Source organism: Melospiza georgiana, chromosome 22, assembly GCF_028018845.1.
Source record: "Melospiza georgiana isolate bMelGeo1 chromosome 22, bMelGeo1.pri, whole genome shotgun sequence".
NCBI lineage: Eukaryota > Metazoa > Chordata > Aves > Passeriformes > Passerellidae > Melospiza > Melospiza georgiana.
This window is the reverse complement of record NC_080451.1, coordinates 6,468,789-6,489,083: the sequence shown is the minus strand read 5'-3', so window position 1 is coordinate 6,489,083 and position 20,295 is coordinate 6,468,789. Positions and strand designations below refer to the sequence as shown.

The 20,295-nt window shown below is 46.6% G+C and overlaps 1 protein-coding gene across 1 annotated transcript in view; it reads right to left on the bottom strand.

Annotated features, from left to right (window-relative positions):
• Positions 1–6,250: 6,250 nt before the first annotated feature.
• Positions 6,251–20,295, bottom strand: part of DISP3 (dispatched RND transporter family member 3) — a 42,411-nt gene continuing 28,366 nt past the window's right edge. The window contains exons 10-21 of the mRNA XM_058039349.1: positions 19,723–19,884; positions 18,693–18,815; positions 17,594–17,730; positions 16,873–17,054; positions 16,297–16,427; positions 15,216–15,388; positions 13,993–14,119; positions 12,836–12,981; positions 12,237–12,396; positions 11,135–11,248; positions 9,832–9,998; positions 6,251–8,925 (exon numbers count right to left, since the gene is read on the bottom strand). Of these exons, the coding sequence (XP_057895332.1) occupies positions 8,563–8,925; positions 9,832–9,998; positions 11,135–11,248; positions 12,237–12,396; positions 12,836–12,981; positions 13,993–14,119; positions 15,216–15,388; positions 16,297–16,427; positions 16,873–17,054; positions 17,594–17,730; positions 18,693–18,815; positions 19,723–19,884 (1,985 nt within the window). The 3' untranslated portion in view covers positions 6,251–8,562. The remainder of the gene's footprint in view (positions 8,926–9,831; positions 9,999–11,134; positions 11,249–12,236; positions 12,397–12,835; positions 12,982–13,992; positions 14,120–15,215; positions 15,389–16,296; positions 16,428–16,872; positions 17,055–17,593; positions 17,731–18,692; positions 18,816–19,722; positions 19,885–20,295) is intronic.

Genomic DNA, 20,295 nt, shown 5'->3' with positions numbered 1-20,295 from the left:
CAAATGCAAATCCAGGTTTCCAAGCTCTCCCCTTCCCTCAGCTGCTGGTATTATGTATTATGTGGGAATTATCAGAGGATTATGTTATCAGGGCTTCCATGGTAATGTCAGCTGCTGTTTCTTGACCTGCAGTTCTGAGCTTGGTCTTTTGAGCTGTCACTGATCCCAGCTGTTATTCTGAGCAAAATTTTCATTGGTGAGCCAAGATTCCTTCTCCAATCTGCTGCTGGCCACCCTGCTCCCTAAAAATTCTAAAAACCCCAACATCCCCCCAAGGATACAGGGCCAACCTCTCCTTTCTCAGCCAAAACCTTGCAGCCTGGGGAAGGACTTGATTCAGTGAGTCAATTTCTTTGTTTTCTTGTGAAAAGTGTGTATTTTATGATTGGTTTTTCACAAATATTAAAATGAATATTATATGTGTTATGTTAGAAAGTTATGCTGTGTTAATTTTCTTAAGTAGTGTGTTAAATATAGCTTTAGGTTATAACATAATGTTAAAATAGAAATTATGCTATGTGAGATACTTTTTTTAAAAGAGGAATGAGGTACTCTCACCAAGTTTCTTTCTTCTGATAATGGAGCAATAAATTCATTTTCTCTGAAAGATTTAGGTGTCCTGTGGCTGCTATCTCTGTGCGAGTCTTTTCTTTAAAAAAAAATCTTACATAGCATAGTTTCTATTTTAACATTATGTTATAACCTAAAACTATATTCAACACACTACTTAAGAAAATTAATACAGCATCACTTTCTAACATAATACATATAATATTAATTTTATTTAATTTATTTATTTTATTTAATTTATTTATTTCATTAATAATATTTCTGAAAAGCCAATAATAAAATCCGCATTTTTCACAAGCCCTGCCAGGGCTGCCAGCCCAGTGGGCACTCCAAACAAGCTGAAGGGAAAAGGCACATTGTTTACATGAAATCCTGGCTCAAGCCTTGCATTTAAAATGCTTGTGCTCACCTCTCCCCTTTAAACAAGTGGTGCTACAATAGGAATCCCCCTGGTGATAGAGCCTGATAAAGCAGATTATGTGCTTAGAGTCTGATTCCCACTTGGCACGGTATCAGATCTTAGAGCAGCTGTACAGCAGCACTCACTGCAGCACCAGACATATGCCAGCCTTGGCAGGTACACCAAAGCTCCTCTCAGCATCCAAGTCCTTTTCTGGAGCTGGATTTGGGCAAAAATTGCATTTTCAGCACGGCTCCCAGTGCTGCCTGCATGCACTGGAAGGAAAAACTTCCCTGTCCTTACATGCTCCGCTTCAGCACTACAAGGAAGGGACAAAAGCATTTTGATTATAAAGAGCATTTGCAAGGCTCAAAGCACAGTTATTACTTGTAATTACAGTGCCCCAGTGCAGTGTAAGGACATCTCCTTAAATAGGTCTAACCAGTGAAAGTGTTATTTTTAGAGATATCTTACCAAATAAACCTTTAAAAAGCTGTTATTTGCTGAATTCTGCATTAGCACATCATCTTCCAAAGTCACCTTACAGCCGCCTCCTGGAGCAAAGCAAAGCCCAGTCCAAACAGATGCACCACAAACAAACCTTTCCACCTATTATATTGCAGGTTTACACTCTGCACATTCAGCAGAAACAGTTATTAAAATACACAAAACATTGGCTCCTTAGAGCCCCAAGATCTACAGCCTTGACAATTTACAAAATGCAGTTTATTGTATCCAAGATGTCACAGCAGTCCAGGGTTGTGGGTGACAGAGCTGTGCCCACAGCTGTCAGCTCCAGCTGCAGGCAGGCCTGGAGACCCTTTGGTTTTGGTTACAAATGCATGATATACTTTTCTTTTGGTTACAATGCATTATACACTTTTCTTTGCTGAGCATCTTCATACAGTAGAACCAATCTATACCTTAACTTTTATCTATAGCCCATCATAACTACTGTAATTACCATATTTATGTTATCATTCTCCAATCACTAAAAGTTAGTACATTACGGTTTGAGCTAGAAGTTGTTTTTCAGTTTTCTTGCAGTGGAAAATTCTGAGACCATTTTTCCTACTTGCCACATTGGCAGGCTTGTTTTCCTGTGCTATTGTCTTGCTTGGTAAAAACATCTCCTTGTTTGGGGTGGGTTTATCCTTTGCTCTAAGTCATAAAAACCCCTTATAACCAACACACCCTTTGCCTCCTTGGTTATCCAGTAAGACTCAGCAATTCTTTTCTTCTCTATCAAAACTTGCTTCCATCTCTATTCCTTCATCAGCCTCTACATTTAAAAATCTTTCTGCTAACCATACATACCTGTGAGACTTCCTTGTCAAAGTTTCATCCTTCCCAGCACCCCTGCACAGTGATCTGGGCACCTCTGTCCCCTGCCAGTCACTTCCACTTTGAGTGCAATCCTTCAAACCAGCTGCGCCCTTCCCCTCCACAAGGGCAGTGGGTGGCACAGGGGAGCCCTGATCTCAGCCAGGCCAGATGAGTCTCCAGGAAAAGCAATCACACTGCAATCACAAGGCACATTACTCTATCAGCAGGTGAAATGCCACATTTAAAAAAATGAACCACCTTTTGCAGATCACACTTGCCCAGAAGCACATCAGGGGAATGTGAGTGCCCTTGAAAATCTTACATTGCTCTGGAAGGCCATTCCTCAGCCAAGATAAATAGCCCTCTGCTCAGCAGGGCATCAGAGTGTTTACAGATTTTTTTCCCTCCCAAAAGAATGTCTACTCCATAAAAGAACAATTAGCTGCGCTCTGGATTTATGAGTGCAATTTGCAATGCTGTTAAAGCATGGGCAGCCGTGGTTTCCATGCAATGGTAATTGCATTGCTCTGAAGGAGCCTGAGAAAGGCACACTGCTGGCTTTTGGGGATTGCTGGAAAAGTGAGAGGCTGCTGCTCTTCATGGAAAAGAACTGCTACCACCTTCACAGTGATACAGGGCACACAATGGTGCCACCATCACCTGCAATGAGCTTGTCCTGTTGGTGAGTGGGGAATGCTGGTGTAACACTAGAACTGGGAACTCTAGGGTGTAACACACCTAGAGCTGTAGGAATCATTTCACAATTAGTGAAGTATACTGTTATTATGATATTTTATGAAAAAATCCCTTTGCCAGGATTTTTCTCCTGAGAAGCTGAAAAGCCTGAGGAAAGAAATGTAAACAATAATTATCTATTGAAATGTGGTTTAGAAGTTGCTTACCAACAGGTGCATCTGTGATTGGTCTCATGTGGTTGTTTGTAATTAATGGCCAATCACACTCAGCTGGCTCAGACTCTCTGTCCAAGCCACAAGTCTTTGTTATTCATTCTTTCTTTTTCTATTCTTAGCTAGCCTTCTGATGAAATCCTTTCTTTTATTCTTTTATTTCTTCTATTCTTTTAGTATAGTTTTAATGTAATATATATCATAAAATAATAAATCAAGCCTTCTGAGACAGGGAGTCAGATCCTCATCTCTCCCCTCATCCTGAGACCCCTGTGAGCACCATCACAGGTGTGAGCACACCCAGATGAGGGACTGAGGGGCTCTTCCACTGCTGCATCAGCTCAGCGGGCTCCTGGCAGGTGCAGGACAAGCCTTTGGTGCCGCAGCACAGCACGGAGGGACAAAACCTGCACCAGAAGTTCATGGCAGACACTGTGTGCTGTGGGAACTGCGGTGCTGCAGGTGAGCCCCATCCTCATGGAGTCAGCTCGGGGCAATCTTCATACACAGCATGGAATGGAGGAGTGAAAATCTTCCACAAACCATGGGTAAAGCTCTTGCTCTGGTCAGCCCTCTTGCAGACCTGTGTGGGTTCCTGCGCTGCCTTTTCCAAGCTCTCCTGGATGTGATAAGTTGGCTTCAAGAGGCCCAACTTCAGCAGCAGGAGCAGACAATCCTGTGCACTTCAGGAACTGGTTCTGTGGCCTCATCCCCTCTGCATTCCTGGCACAACACAGATGCTGTCAGTGCACTCTGCTTGTCAGCATGAACAGTGATGCGGTGATGAGTGAGGGACCCAGACGTGCGAATGTCAAAACCCTTTTATTTACAACAGTCTCCAAAAAATCAGGGAACACTGAAAATAGTGAGGGTAGGAGACAACTTACAAAAGTGACACGCATACATCAGGAATTGTGCTACATCACTCTGGGAACTGACACTCTAAGGTCTGCACACAACGTGGTGGAATGGCGGTGCCCTCCCTCCCACTGTCCATGGGGTGCTCAAGCCTTGTACTTTGAACCACCTTTCCTCCCATTTTGAACCATCCTCCCTCCCATTTGTTCTGCTTCTGCCTCCAAGCCTTTCTTTTCCTCAAAATCTGATTGTTGTTCTGCCTCCAGCCACGGTCACTGCCCCCACCTCCCTTCAGCAATTGCCCAAAGGAGCAGCAGAGAAGAAAAAGCCAAAACCTCAGGATGGAGACAGGTATTGAAAGATGCCCAGCTCTGGGACCCTGGGTACTATCCCAGGGATATATACTTAGCAGAAGCCTCTGAAATATCTGTAAACTATGGCTTACACGCTGTCAGGGGTGAGGAGTGATGTTGGAAGTAACCAAGACACTGAGTTTGTCCTGCCTGGCTGCAAATCAGTCTGCACAGCTTCCTTGGTGGACAGTGTGGGAGGATATATTTGTGTCATGGGGTTGAACAAAAAGCCTTTTGTAACCTTCCAGAAGGGCAGGCTGAAAGCTCTGTGTGAAGCTGTTTAACTCCCTGCCTTCCTCTGCCTAAGGAAACTCTCAACACTTTCCCAGCCACTTTCAATCCAGATTCTGTGAGCACCTTAGGCATGAACCATGGTGAAGGCTGAACCTTGTTTAGCAAGACAACAGGGCTCAGGAGATGGTCTGTGAGACAGAGGAGTCATCAGGGAGAGAAGATAGGCAAAGATGTGGGAGGAATCTTTTAAGGTGAACATCTGCTCCTGGAACAGCATCAAATAGGTGAAACATTGCTTTTTATTGCTGTGAGCATCTGCCTTGGAGCACCAATTCCCAGCAGGGCTGTCAGCTACACCTCCACATTGCTCAGATAAAGCCATCCCTTTCCTTACCTCCATAATTTATGAGCATTCTGCAATCACAAAGTTGACACTGCCTACATGGACATGTCTACATCTGCCACTCATTTGCTGTCTCCACGGATGCCTGGGGAGATCAGGATGTTTTAAGTGTTTTGCAGAAGGCTGGGCTCCAATTTTAAGCCTCTTGTCACTCCAGTGCATGAGGAGAAAGCACCAGCCATGCTGAGCACGGAGCTGAGCAGGGTGAAGCAGTGATGGGACAAATGTCTAGTTAGATCTTAAATGTCATGGCTGTGTTTAATCAGGGTCTCAGGTTACAACATTCAGTGAGTCCTTGCAGCATAAATCACCTGGGATCCTCTAAGACTCTTCTGCCATCCTGCTACCTCTGGTGTAAGTTCCTGCTCCTCTCCTTGCCTCAGTTTCCCTCCTGGAGGGGCACAATCTCCTCAGCATGCCTTTGTGAATCATTTGCACTTATCTTGGTCTGCCCTGTTCCATCTGAATCGTTCCAGCCATGGCATTCCCAGTCTCACTCTGGGCAGCAAAAGCCAAGGTGATGCCCTGCTCCTGCTAGAGCCCACCAGTTCCTCTGCACAGAGGGGGCTTGGCCTGGCTGGAGAGGAGGAGAGACAATGACAGCTTGTCCTTTTCCCCACCTGCTTCAGAATACAGGATGGACCCTGCCAGGTGCCAAGAACTCTTTGTTATTTTTGCCTGCAGATCAGAGACACTGCCAGAGCAGACCCAAGAAACACTCAAAGTTTCCCTCTACTTTAAAATTAATCTTTGCTTCCCCACAGTGGCTGAATGGATGTTCCCAGCATGGCATGAATGGATGTTCCCAGCATGGCATGTCCAGATTAACACTGCAGGTGGGGCGTTTATGGAGCCTCTTTATAGTGAGAACAAACATAGGATACCAGGGGCTTACACAGGCTTTCAACTTCACAGGATTCAAAGCACATCTGTGCTTTTTCTCAAAGGCCTTGAAAGGTTTCTTAATACTTATAGAAGGAGGAACTTCCTCGAAGGGAAGTCACTCTCTCACTCTGTTGTCTGCTGACCTGGAAACATCCATCAGCTTTAATCACCCAAAAGAGGTTTGAAGTATTTGCAAAGTTCAAGTCAAGCTACAAGCCAGAGAATCCTTGCCCACAGTGCTAGGGACGCCTTGCCACCCCCTGCAGCACTTGCACAGCCACACAGCTCCATGGGGCTCCATGGATATCACAAACACAGGGAACAGCATGGCTTACAGAGCAAGGATGGGGCTAAACTGTTCACAGCATCCATCAGAGCAGCACAGCTTGAGGATAGCCACAAATCATTTCCAGAACTGTGGCATTCACATTCTCTGAAAAATTCCTTTTACCCAGGATTTTTCTCCTGGGAAGGTGAGAAGCCTCAGAGAAAAGGAAAACAATTCTTATCTCATTTGCTTCTCCTGTGTTGTGCTCACATGTGGAATGTGTTTGGAGATTGTTTACCCACAGGTGATTGTTACATTGGATTCTGCTGTGAGTTGTTTTGACTCATTGGCCAATTGGGGCCAAGCTATGTCAGGACTCTGGAAAGAGTCACGAGTTTTCATTATTATCTTTTAGCCTTCTGTAAGTATCCTTTCTGTATTCTTTAGTATAGTATAGTACAGTATTCTTTAATATAATATAGTATAATAAAATAGTAAATTAGCCTTCTGAGAACATGGAGTCAGATGCACCATTCCTGACTTTGTTGGGGCATTCCCAGCAAATACAAGACAGAACCATTTACTCACGGGCACAGGGTTCATTATGAAGGAGCTGGTGCAGATTAGAGGTAGGTGCCAAGAAAACATTTCGCACTTTGCAGAAAGGGGTAACTCAGAAGCTCCACGGGATATCAAGGAGAAACCAGGACACTCACATTCTGCTCTACTCACATTCTCACTACCCTCACTGCCTGTAGCAGGATTACTCTGGAGTCCAACTGGAAACAATCAGAACTCCTCTCTCCAGCTTGGGGACACCTTGGGGAACCTACTTTAGAAACAAGTATTTGACCCAGTTTCACAGGGATGACAATGTGAAGGTGTAAGACTGGCAGGGATCAAAGCAGGGATGCCCTGAGCCAAGGAGAAGCAGCTCAGTCTCTCAGCAGTGCAGGCCCCACAAACTGGCTGGCAACGGGGTTGGACTTCCTGGAAGTTTCATCTTAAAAAGAGAACACAAAGCCACCAGGACATGAAATCTGCAAAGAAATTGAGTTAGGCTGCTTCCTGGCCACATTATTCTGCAGGCACCCTTGTAAATAATGGGTAATGCATCTCCCAGTGGGCCTGACCCTCCCCTCCTGCCAAGCATCAGATGTGCTGTGCATTAATGCACACTTAGCTATTTCAATTTTAAAAATACGAGAGAACCAGTGATGCTTAAAATGCACTTGTTAATGGCAGCAGTTTGTGATTTCATTTCAGTTTAATACCAACCATCTGCTCAGAGCAGACAGCAGCTGCAGCTCTGGTGCCCGTGGGTCTCCACTGAGGAGGATGTCACAGAGGATGCTGTGCACACCACCAGGAATGGGCTCTGCCTTGTCCTCAGCCAAGAGCTGACTGCTGTGACCAAAGAGCTCTGCAGGGAACCCAGGGCTCTCTTTTCTCCCCACCAGGAAGAGCAGATCAGTGACTGGTGAGGTGACACGGCGGGACTGGGCATTGAAATGCCTTGACCTCACTACTGGGATGAGGGAGAGGAGAGCAGGCTGCTGAGGGCACCATCTGCTTCCTGATGGCTGCTGGCAGACACATGAGATCCCAGCACAAAGTCTCCCCAGCAGGAAGGGGAATGCTTTGTATCCCACCACCCTGAAAACAGGGCCACTGCAGGTGGTGCCACCCAACAGCTCTGGTTTGGATCCCAAAGTGACGCTCAGAAGTGCAGCAAGTTCACTGCTGGTCTGGCATGGATACAGGGCCTGGCAAAGGGATCCAGATAATGTTGTCCCCAGGCCTGTCCAACAGCTCACTGCTGGTTTTGGAGGCTCAGATAAGGAGGCACAGGCTTGGTGTGGGAGTAGGACATCACCCAAGAGTCATCCTTGCAATTCTGACTCTGGACAAGGGAGGGGAAGGACAGAGGGAAGGATTTTTGAAAGACCTTCCCAAATTCTCCCATTTTAGCCTTGTGGGTCCAGAAAGCCCTGTTTGATAAAAATAAATTAAAAGAAAAGAAAAAAAGAAAGCAGAAAGAAAACTGAGAGGAGGAAAGCTCCTCCTCTCCTCTTCACGGGCTGAGGTATTCTCTGGGCAGCCCTCACTTTTCATCACCCATCCATCACTACCTAAAATAAATACAAGTTTCGAGCAAAACTCATGAGAAAATAAAGCGCATCTGCAATTGAAAAACTTCATGAAAAAGGGGACTCTTTTTTTTTTTTCCTCTTTGTTTTCCTTACAAAAAATATTCTTTAAAAAGAAAAGAAAAAACGAAAAGGAGCGACGCGGCTCTCTCGGCCTGGCGTCTAGAGGGCCGTCCCATTGGGTCATACAGGGCTGTCCCACCGGGTCTAGAGGGCTGTCCCGTTGGGGAGGGGGATCTTAAAGCCACTCTTGAGCAGGGCAAGGCAGAGGCAGAGAGCCAGCAGGCCAGCCAGGAGCACGGCCAGCAGAGCCTTGAGGCAGGAGGTGCTGCTGCGCGTGAAGGTGCCGGGCGCCATGGTGCTCAGCAGGGCCGTGCTCACAGTCAGCGTGTACAGGATGGACACCGCCGTGTTGAGGGCCACGATCTTCCCAAACTTGGCGAAGGGGGCAATGATGCAGAAGAACAGCGGGACGGTGGCAATCAGCGTGGTGGTGGCGCTGGAGACGATGGCCACCCCAACGCGGCGCACGGCTTCCATTGTCCTCCACTGCCGGCACGCCGTGGGGTCCTGGGGAGGGACAGCGGCATTAGTGTGACACGCACAGGGGGTTGGTTCATTGATGTATTATGGTTTGAGAGGGTGGTTTGGCTGATAGAATCCCAGTCCAGGACAAAGAGGCTGTTTGAGTGCAGCTCGGACATTTAGTGCAGTGCTATGCAAAGAGCCACTGGGTTAGAGTCACAGAATCACAGAATAATGAGGTTGGAAGGGACCTCTAAGATCATGGAGAGGTGGCTTAGCTGATAGAATGCCAGTCCAGGACAAAGAGGCTGCTTGAGTCTGTACTCAGACTGTACTCAGACATTTAGTGCAGTGCTATGCAAAGAGCCATAGGGTTACAATCACAGAATCACAGAATAATGAGGTTGGAAGAGACCTCTTAGATCATCGAGTCCAACCTATGCCCTAACACTTCAATTAGACTACAGCACCAAGTGCCATGTCCAGCCTTTTTTTAAACACTTCCATAGATGGTGATTCTACCACCTCCCTGGGAAGAGCATTCCAGCACTTTATTATTCTTTTAGCGAAATATTTTTTCCTAATATCCAACCTGTACCTTCCCTGATGTAGCTGGAGGCTGTGTCCTCTGGTTCTGTCAGAGACCAACCCCACCTGTCTGCAGCTTCCCTTCAGGAAGGTGTAGAGAGTGATAAGGTCTCCTCTGAGCCTCCTTTTCTCCAGGCTGAGCACCCCCAGCTCCTTCAAACACAGAGTTTGTGTTCCCAGCCCCTCACCAGCCTCATTGCCTCCTCTGGATGTGCTCAAGCATCTCAACATCCTTCCCAAACTGAGGGGCCAGAGCTGCACATCGCACTCTGACCCTTGCCTGTCATGTGTCCTGCATCACAGCTGAGTGCCAGGGAGGCACAGGCAGAATGAATGCAAAGCTGTAGGAGGAACAGAGCTCACCTCAGCCTGCTGCAGAGGCAGGTTCTCCCCTGCCAGCAGGTATCCCTCCACCAGGTGCACACAGTAATCAACAGAGGAGCCCACGAGGATGGAGAGGGAGATGGCTTCCACAGCTCCCATCTCCCAGCCACACCAGTACATGATGGTCACCACCAGGCACACAACCCCTGTGGGAGAAAGGTGATGTTAGGTAATGTACAGGTGTCACAGACAACTTTTATGAACAATCCTTTCCTTAGGGTTTTCCCTCCTGAGAAGCTGAGAGGCCTCAGGAACAAAATGTAAACATTGATTATCTGCGGCTGTGGAATGCAACAGGTGCATCTGTGATTGGTCTCGTGTGGTTGTTTCTAATTAATGGCCAATCACAGTCAGCTGGCTCAGACAGAGAGTCCTATCTATTGTGTAGATAAAACACACAGGGAATTAGACACACAAATCTACTTTCCCAATGAGGTTGGGAGTTTGTTCTGTTCTGTTCACTTAACCAGTCTGTTCTCTAGGACTGGCCCCTGGAAAGCCAAAAGGGTTTACACAGAATACAAGCAATTCACTTCAAATCACCAGAGAATCACCTTTGCCACAGTCCATCCATTTCAGGAAAAGTGAAAACCTTGTAAGAGCTGAAATGAGGGATGTGGGACTCCAGGGGCTCTCCAAAATGCAGTTTATTGTATCCACGAGGTTACAGCAGCCCAGGGTCATGGGTGACAAGAGCTGTGCCCACAGCTGTCAGCTCCAGCTGCAGGCAGGCCTGGAGACCCTTTAATTCTGGTTACAATGCATTATATACTTTTCTTTGCTGAGCATCTTAATACAGCAGAACCAATCTATACCTTAACTATTATCTATAGCCCATCATAACTACTATAATTACCATATTCATGTCACTGTTCTCCAGTCACTAAAAGTTAGTACTTTGCAGTTTAAGCTAGAAGTTGTTTTTCAGTTTTCTTGCAGTGGAAAATTCTGAGACCTTTTTTCTACTTGCCACATTTGCTGACTTGTTTGCCTGTGCCATCTTTCTGCTTGGTAAAAACATCTCCTTGTTTGGGGTGGGTTTATCCTTTGTTCTAAGTCATAAAAACCCCTTCTAACTAACACACCCTTTGCTTCCTTGGTTATCCAGTAAGAATGGCTCAGCAATTCTTTTCTTCTATATAAAAACTTGCTTCTATCTCTATTTCATTCTCAGATTCTACATTCAAAAATCCTTCTGCCAAGCACACATATCTGTGAGACTTTCTTGTCAAACTTTCATCCTTCCCAACAAAGCCCGACACCTTGGAATTGCTGTTTTTACCTAGGATGCTGAGCAGCACTGGCAGCAGGAGGAGGATGTGTGTGGTGAACACTGCCACAGCAGCCACACAGATGACCAGCGAGAGGACAAGGCCATAGAGGGCACTCTGCACTCCTGGAAGGAAACAGCCAGCTGATATGAATCCTGGAAGGTGACAGCTGCCATGGCAAAGGCACCATGCTCCTGCTGGCAACAAGGCAGGCAGGGACTCACACTGGGGAAGACAGGAGGGGGAGAATGAAAGTGGAAAGAAGGTGATTTGTCAGAACCCAGGACATCCCTCTGGCTGCCCTGGATGGCTCAAGCCCCTGGCAGGGGGCTCAGAGACCTTGGCACGGAGCCCAAGACCCCTGTGCCTTCCATTTTAACCTATGGAAACAATTACCAACTTTGTGTAAGGAGTTACAAGCCACAAGAGTTTGAATAGAATGATAGTGAATTTATCACCAGGTGAAAATGTAGAATTTTGGGGTTTATAGAATGGGGGTTCAGGAGGCAAGATGGAGGAATCTGGGTGTGTCATCTCCTTCTCCTTCTTGTTCTTGTCCTCCCTCTTCTGCTGTGATGGTGGCACTTTTGGATTGGTTTAGAGCAGAGACAGACTGTCTAACATAGGGGATAGGTATTGGAAAATTATTGTAAATAAAGGACACGTAGTTCTTAGTATAAAAAGCCAACAGCACCCCAAGTGTGGTCAGTGTGCTACAAACCAACCTGCCAGACAGATCTCAGCAGGTCAGAGAAAGAATGGAATAGATAAGCAAAAAATAAACAATCTTGAAAACCAGAACAGAAGAATCCTGACTCCTTTTTCAGCTGCTGGACTGGGAAAAGAGACTCTCTGGCACATCTCGGGGTCATCCTGACCACAGAGACTCTGAGAGTGCTTGGATTTTGAATCAGCAGGGCTGAGTCCCTTCCCTAACCCATTTCCTTGGGCTTTGCCTAATTTTGACAACACACATTCAGGCTTTAGGAGTTTGCCCAGCAATGGCAAAGGAGTGCAGATATAACCCATGCCCACCCTATGGGATGGAGTGTGCTGTGAGGATGTGTCAGAGAGCATGGGTTCCCCAGGGACAGAAACACGGCAGTCACTTGCCTATAATCTCCATGAAAATCTGCTTCCAGTGCTCACAGGTCTGGAAGCCGTGCCGGAGGGCAGAGCCCTCTGGGAAGAGCTGGAGCTGCTGCTGCAGGAATGTCTCCCACTTCAGATAGTCAGCATATGTCTGGAAGGATGATTTCCCCTTGTAGGTTGTCTGTAACAAGATAAACACATCACTCATGGCCTGCTCTTTGGGCAGGCTGTGTGGGGACTCTGGAAAGAGTCACAAGTTTTCATTATTGTCTTTTCAGCATTCTGTAAGTATCTCTTCTATATTCTTTACTATAGTATTCTTTAATATAATGCGTGGCAAGGGGAAGGGCAGAACAGCCAGCTCAAGTGGCAGCATCAGGCAGGAATGGCAGTGGCATTTGGGCAAATCTGCCACCAGCTTTTTGCCTGAGCTAATTGTGGTGTGAGCAGCCACTTCTACCAACCTGTGAGTGAGTGCAGGCATCTGTCTGCAACAAATGCTAACAAACACAAAATGATGTCTGCAAATGGAAGTGGCCAGTGCAGAAGGAGCAGAGCTAAAGCCCCAGAAGTCACAAGATGAAGCTGTCAGCAGAATGACAATGTTCCCACGTGCTCACCGACTCAAAGGCCATGGAGATCCACTGCACCTTGCCATCCTTCACCCCCACTGCCCCATGAGAGAGCTGCCCTGGCAGCAGGTTGGGCTCAGGGATATTCTTGCACTCTGGGTGCAACATCTGCAGAAAGGAGGAGATGCTGTAACCTGGAGAGAGAGAAAGAGCAAGAGCTGGAGGGCAGAACGGGGAAAGGAAGCACATTGGAGCAAAGAGATGAAAAAAAACCCCAACCAACAACCCAAAATTAGAGCCCCAAGAGAATCACAGGACCCATTTGTGCACAGCTGCTTCCCCTTGACACTGTGGTTTGCCAAAACCCTTGAGGTCTCAGCATCACAGCTCCCAGCTGCTGTAGCTTGAAAGGAACTGTCACCAGCATGGGACAGGACAGTGCCACTGCTGTTTGTCCCCAGCTGTCAGGAAGCAGCACAAAGAGCAGGTGCTGAGGGGCTGTCTGCCTGGCCTGGCAGGGATTTGCTCCAGGCATGAAGCTGGCTTTTAACCTGAAGCCAATATACAGTTCCCAGGCTCAGCTCCACGAGCTTGTGACCTCTGAAGTTGGGAGAGATGGTCACTGGTCACTGGTCAGGTGTGCCAAGCCACAGGGACAGTGAGTAACCTCACTGCAATGAGATCAGGTGTGAGATCATTGCTACTCAGGAGCTACTGAGAGGATATTTACTGAGTAAAAAGATTGTATCTCAAACAACACCCATGACTAGAAAGAATAAATGCAATTCTGTTGTTATCTTTCTGGATTAACTCCCCAAAAATATACCCAGTGTCCTTGGCATTAAAGAGACCATCCTTCTTTATTTCTGTCCCAAAAAGCACAACCAATGACACGTTCTAGAAGGGTCAAGCTGCCTTGGGAAGAAAAGGAGACTATGACTAGAAAGAACTAGAAAGAACAAATGCAATTCTTTTCTTATTTTTCTGGATTAAATCCCAAAGAATAAACCCAGTGTCTTTGGCATTAAAGAGACCACCTCTCTTTCCTTCTTTCTGTCCCAAAAAGCACAACCAATGACACGTTCTAGAAGGGTCAAGCTGCCTTGGGAAGAAAAGGAGACAGCAAGAAGCAGTCACCCTTTCTGTCTGCTGCTGAGGACCCCAAGCAAGCACAGGCAGGGCTGCAGAGGAGTTGTCTAACCTACCCGAGGGCAGGCACTGAGCCCCTCCGGGCTTCACCAGCTCAGAGTTGCTGGCAATGGCTTTGCAGAGGCGGCACAGGTTGCCAATCTCTTTGAAGAGGTCAAAGCTGTCATCGTAGATAACACTGCCCTTTCACAAGGAGACACAATGACAAGAGCACCAGACGTGAGACATGCACACAGCAACTGGCACTGCAGCTTCCTGCCTGCATTTCTCACTGCCCCTGCAGAGGGAACAGGAAAAGGCTGGTTCTGCACAGCACCCCCAAACCACAGAGCAGGAAGAACAGCAGAAAGCTGAAGTGCAGCAGCCAAGCTAAGCGTAATTTTTCTAGGGAATGACTGTCATGTGTCAAGGTATGAGATCTCACAGATAAGCTGTCACATTTAGTGGCTTTCCCTAGTAACTGATTTTTATTTTTTGTTAATACTTCATAACGAGATATATATTATAGAAAAATACCAGTTCCCTCAGTCTTGAATGTGTAGTGAGATTTTATACCGCGCTCAAGATGGGTTTGTTTCGAAAATCCTCAAGAAAGCCAGGTTTAGACTCAAAATTAGAAGGCTATATATTGCACTCAGAAGGATTTTCTGAAAAGTCTGAAGTGTTTTTTCAATAAGAACTTCCTGATCTCCATTATTCTGTCAATTTGCTAAAACAGAACTGTACTGGCTCATCCCAATGCTACAACCCCTGCCCTTCCATCTGTCCAGACTGCTGGACCACCCTGGGGGCTGTGGGTATTAACTAAACACCATCCAGAGAGCCTGCCCCTCACTTGCCAGCCCCAACCAGCATGGCCAGAACATGAGTGTGGTGTTCACATTCTCTGAAAAAATCTCAGCTTCCCAGGAGAAAAATCCTGGGCGAAGGGAAGCCTCAGAAAAAAGGGAAACAATTCTTATCTCATTTGCTTCTCCTGTGTTGTGCTCACATGTGGAATGTGTTTGGCGATTGTTTACCCACAGGTGATTGTTTCATTGCATTCTGCTGTGAGTTGTTTTTATTCATTGGCCAACCAGGGCCAAGCTGTGTTGGACCTCTGGAAAGAGTCACGAATTTTCATTATTATCCTTTTAGCATTGCGTAAGTATCCTTTCTCTATTCTTTAATATAACATAGTATCATAAAATAATAAATCAGCCTTCTGAGAACATGGAGTCAGGTTCATCATTCCTCCCTTCATGTATTTTGGGGCACACAAGCACACCACCACGAGTACCATGTCTCCGAGGACGTGGTTGTCCTGGCGCCTGGTGCGGTTCACGCCTCTGATCCCAAACACCACAAACACCATGGCTCCAGTGTCCACCAGTGGCCTCACTGCTGGCTTCCCACAGCCTGTGTTCATGCAGGGGTTAAATCCAGATGTGGCTGACAGCTTTGCTTTGGGAGCTGTAGTCAAACAGAGAGTAAAGGTTGGTTAGTTGTTATAGTAACTTCTTCGAGCTAGGTCTAATGAGCTGCAGGAGGTCTATAACACACTAAGATAGCTCAGCTACCTTTGGAGGCACAATAATCAGCAGGATGGCTTCTGCTGCAGTGTTGGAAACAAAAAAGTTTTAATAAAAGGCAAAATAACAAACAGAAAAACTGAGCCAGGTATTGGAATCAAATACCGACATCACACTGCAACAGCCAGGTGCCAGATCTTCTTGCTTGCGGTAAAACACTTTACAAAATCCAATAGTTTCTTTGTTTACTCCTTTTTCTAGTTATTGCCCAAGCCAGACTTTTTAGCTTCTGCCTAATTAGCTATCCTAAGTCTGAGGTGAAGTTTCCTGAGTCCTATGAGGTGTCTCATCATTTAATCAAAGAGAGAAACTTTTAGACTTCTTTCCTTTAAGGAGACAGAAGAGTTTTGTCACTCTATCACCCAAGAGCACTAACTACAGTTAGCGTCCTGGTTTGATAAGGAAGTGTTGATTATCTGCAGGGTGGTGATGAACTGAGAGTAGATTGTCTGAGGGGTGGTAACTTGATTGAGAATCCAAAGTTTTGTCTCACTGTGTTGTGCTGGAAACTGGGAGAAGGAGGAATGTTTTTGGAAGGTTTTCATTCTGAGTTCTGTGTGTTCCTTTTTTTATTCATACTGTAAGTTAATAAAGTTTTTTCTTTATTCCTAACTGGAGCCTGCTTTGCTCTATTTCTGGTCACATCTCACAGCAGACACTGGGGAGAATATATTTTCATGGGGGGACTGGGATTGCGCCAGCCTCAAACCATGACAGTTATATTAGAAGGCAAGAAAAGGTCTGATTCTCTGGATCTTGGCATGTTTGAGCAGGGCCTCACCAGCTCACCTTTTTCACTGGGGACATAGAGGATGCCTTTGGTGGGTCCATCTGGGCTGGAGCTGAGCAGACAGCCTGGAGGTGCCACACACACTCGGCCGTGGTAAGGGGGCTTGTGGGACTGGGCAAAATACAGTTTCCTGTGCAGCAAAGAGAGTTTGTTATGGGGGAACAGAGGGAGAGAAGATGAAGCATCCGAAGTATTGCATGGCAGCAGACATTCTCAGGGACAGAAGCAATGGGAATCTGCAGACTTGTATCCCTAACCACTGTATATTCTGTGCTGCCCATTCAGCCAAAGAGTTCAGGTGGGTAAGGGCAAGAACCACATCAGCAACATCTTTTTGCCACTCAGAGAAGCTCACTCACAGTCTCTCAAGCCTTTTGTTAATGATCTCAAGCATCATGTTAATGATGCTATGGGCCTGCAAAGTGACTGCAGAGATGGGGCATAAATGCAGCAAAGCAAATTCTAGAGCCATGGATGTCACTGACTGAGGGCAGGAGTAGCATCAGGCAGCTTAGATGAGCCTCTCAGCTGTGCTGTTTCTGTTGCCTTGTCCAGAAGGGTTTTTGGAAGGTTACCGTGTTCGCTGCTGCTCCTTGGAGGCCACGTAGAAACTGAAATCGAACTTCCAGCCCCTCTTGGTGTCACAGGACAAGGTGGTCATCATCCACTTCCTGGGGCTCATCTGCTTAAGCAGCCCTACTGTGGACACACAAGCTGTCAGCTTCCTGGTGAAGTTACCGAAAGGCACTCTATACACCTAAGCAATGGATTAATGAAAACAGACACTTAACTCCACAGGGTTGCAGCCTCTTGCACATTAGCATCACACTCTCCCTTCCTCCCTGAGCACTGGCACAGCCACACAGAATGAGCAGTGCAGGCAGGCACAGTCAGTCCCCAAGCCTGCCCCTTCCCAACGATGGCCAGTGTGTGACAGTCCCCTTAATACCCCCATTCCCAGTGGTATAAATGGTATAAATGGTATAAACACCAAGGCTAAATGGTGGCTGCTCTGCCCAGGCTCAGGGACATCTGCCCTAGAGACACCCACAGTTTTGCTCCCATCACTGACAGTCACCTCTCAACAGCAACAGGTGAAGTCTTGTGGCACTCCAAGGCATCATCTTGGATGATGCCAAGCATGATGCCCTGTGTGTGAACTACCCTACTGCAGTGCTCTGAAAGTGTCACCCAAAGCTACACAGGACCCCATGGAGAGACAGGAGGAGGCTCTTGTGCTCACCTGCTGAGTGCTGCCCTCTTGCTAGAGGGGTGCAGCATCCTGGAGTGACTTACCTGGAATGAAGGCACCTCCCCATCTCCTGGTGACACCATCTGCCAGGGCGCAGGGACGCTGGCGTTGAGTGAGAATCTGTAGATAGCTGGTCTTCCCTTGCTCCTGGACTTGGAGATATACACAGTCCCCTGCAGCTCTGAGGAAAACAGAGAGCATGAGGTTTGGTGTTACTTCTAAACCAGCAAATCCTGCAGCCAGAGCAAAGGAGGGATCTTACGGTTTGCTGTCTGCTCAGCCTCTGCCTTCTCCCAGCACAGTGCATCTTTCAAAGGCTACCACAAATACATCCTGAGCTGCAGTAATTCCTGATGGCTTATTGATTCATGTCATCTTGGGAGCTGGCCCAATAACTCTTTTATCCTCAAAATCCCCTGCAAACTGAATTTACTCTCCTCGTGACCTGCCAACAAGGTTGTGAACAGGACTGGGATGTAAAGCTTGGAGCTCCTAGCCCTGTTCTCAGATCAGAGGGATATGACACTAGATGATACTACCACCTGGGTTATAGGACCATGTCCTAGAGAGCAGTAGGTGTTCAGGGAAAGGGGGATTCTAAAGATGCCCCATACTGTCACAGACATCTTTTCAGAAAAATCCTTTCCTTAGGGTTTTTCCTCCTGAGAAGCTGACAGGCCTCAGGAACAAAATGTAAACAAGGTTATCTGCTGCTGTGGAATGCAACAGGTGCATCTGTGATTGGTTTCATAGAGTTATTTCTAATTAATGGCCAATCACAGTCAGCTGGCTCAGACTTTGTCTGAGCCACAAGCCTTTGTTATCATTCCTTCTTTTTCTATTCTTAGCCAGCCTTCTGATGAAATCCTTTCTTCTATTCTTTTAGTATAGTTTTAACATAATATAGATCATAAAATAATAAATCAAGCCTTCTGAAACATGGAGTCAGATCCTCTTCTCTTCCCTCATCCTCAGACCCCTGTGAACACGGTCACACCATCCATCCAGCACCAACCTAGGGCTCAGTGGGGCAGGCTCTGGAGAGAATTATTCCCCATCAGAGAGCATGTGGTTTAGTTTGTACCCCAGTGGATCCTTGGGCCCTGGCTGCAAATGTGGCCAGAGTCACCATGCTCCACTCACCTTGCTGCCCTGCATCACTCATGCTGCCTTTGCTTCCCCAAGGTGAACCCGAGCCCCTCTTCTTTTTTTCCAAGGAAGTTCGGATGTTGTTCTGCAAACTGTGGGGCTTTTCCTGAAACAAACCTGTCCCACAAGGTTAGTCAGGGAGGAAGGAGTGAATGGCATGAGAAAAGAGGTACCAGGGCTGTGCACACCACAGACTCAGCTGCCGAGTACCAAACCCTGAGCAGGCAACGCAGTGCCACAGTCTCCGGGCTGGGCACTGACATGATGTCACAGACATCTTTTCATGAAAATCCTTTCATTAGGATTTTTCCTGCTGAGAAGCTGAGAGACCTCAGGAACAAAGTGTAAACAATGGTTATCTGCTGCTGTGGAATGCAACAGGTGCATCTGTGACTGGCCCATCTTGGATGTTTACAATTAATGGCCACTCACAGTCCAGTTAGCTTGGACTCTCTGTCAGAGACACAAATCTTTATTATTAATTCCTTTCCATTCTTAGCTTAGCTAGCCTTCTGAGATGAAACTTTTCCTTCTATTCTTTTTAGTATAGTTTTAATGTAATGTATATCATAAAATAATAAATCAAGCCTTCTAAACATAGAGTCAACATTCTCATCTCTTCCCTCCCCTGAAGACCCCTGTGAACATGGTCACAACATGAGACCAGCACTTATGAGTAAAAATCAGTCAGTTTTCATGGTCTGTGAAGGGATTGCTCCAGAAGAAATATTCAGGCAGTTCATGGCTAAAGCAGGAAACACTTTATATTTATATCTAAATACTAATCTAATATCTAAATCTATCTAATATCTAATATCTAAATACTAATCTAAATATATCTAAATACTCCACTCCTACAGGCAACTCAACCATCCTATTCCCAATGTGTGCCTCCTTTCCACAGGGTCCACCCAATAAGGTATTTGAACATTGTAGGTACCTGCCTCACATTTCAGCTCCTGCAGCCCAGGGTTTGGGCCAGGCTGGACTGCACCCACCGTGGTTTGGGAAGCAGTGCTCTCACCTGAGCAGGTGATGCAGGAGATCCCCTCAGCACTCAGGTTGTATTTCAGATCCAGCAGCACCTGGATGTTGGTGTCTGGCCGGAACAGGACTGGAGCACGGCTGGCTGGCTGGAGGCGGCTGGCAAAGAATATGGACAGCAGCAAGACCAGGAGAAAGAGCCCTGCAGGGGGAAATCTGGGTAAGCACGGGACCCTACGTGCACTTGAGACATGCTCAGAGAGCAGCAATGTGGTAGAGGCAACAAAAGATGGTATTTTCAGCTGTGAAAAGAACAGCCACTAAAGCACGCTGGGCTTTCTTGTAATAAGCCCCATGCCTGGAAAAAATTCCATCAGGAATTGCCACTTGGGATCTGAGTGAGAAGAAAGTGATGACAGCAGCACTTATGAGTTAAAATAGTCAGTTTTCATGGTCTGTGAAGGGATTGCTCCAGAAGAAACACTCATGCAATTCATGGCTAAAGCAGGAAATATTTTTCTAAATACTCCACTCCTACAGGCAACTCAACCATCCCATTCCCAACGTGCACCTCCTTTCCACGGGGTCCATCCAATGTCCAATCAGATATTTG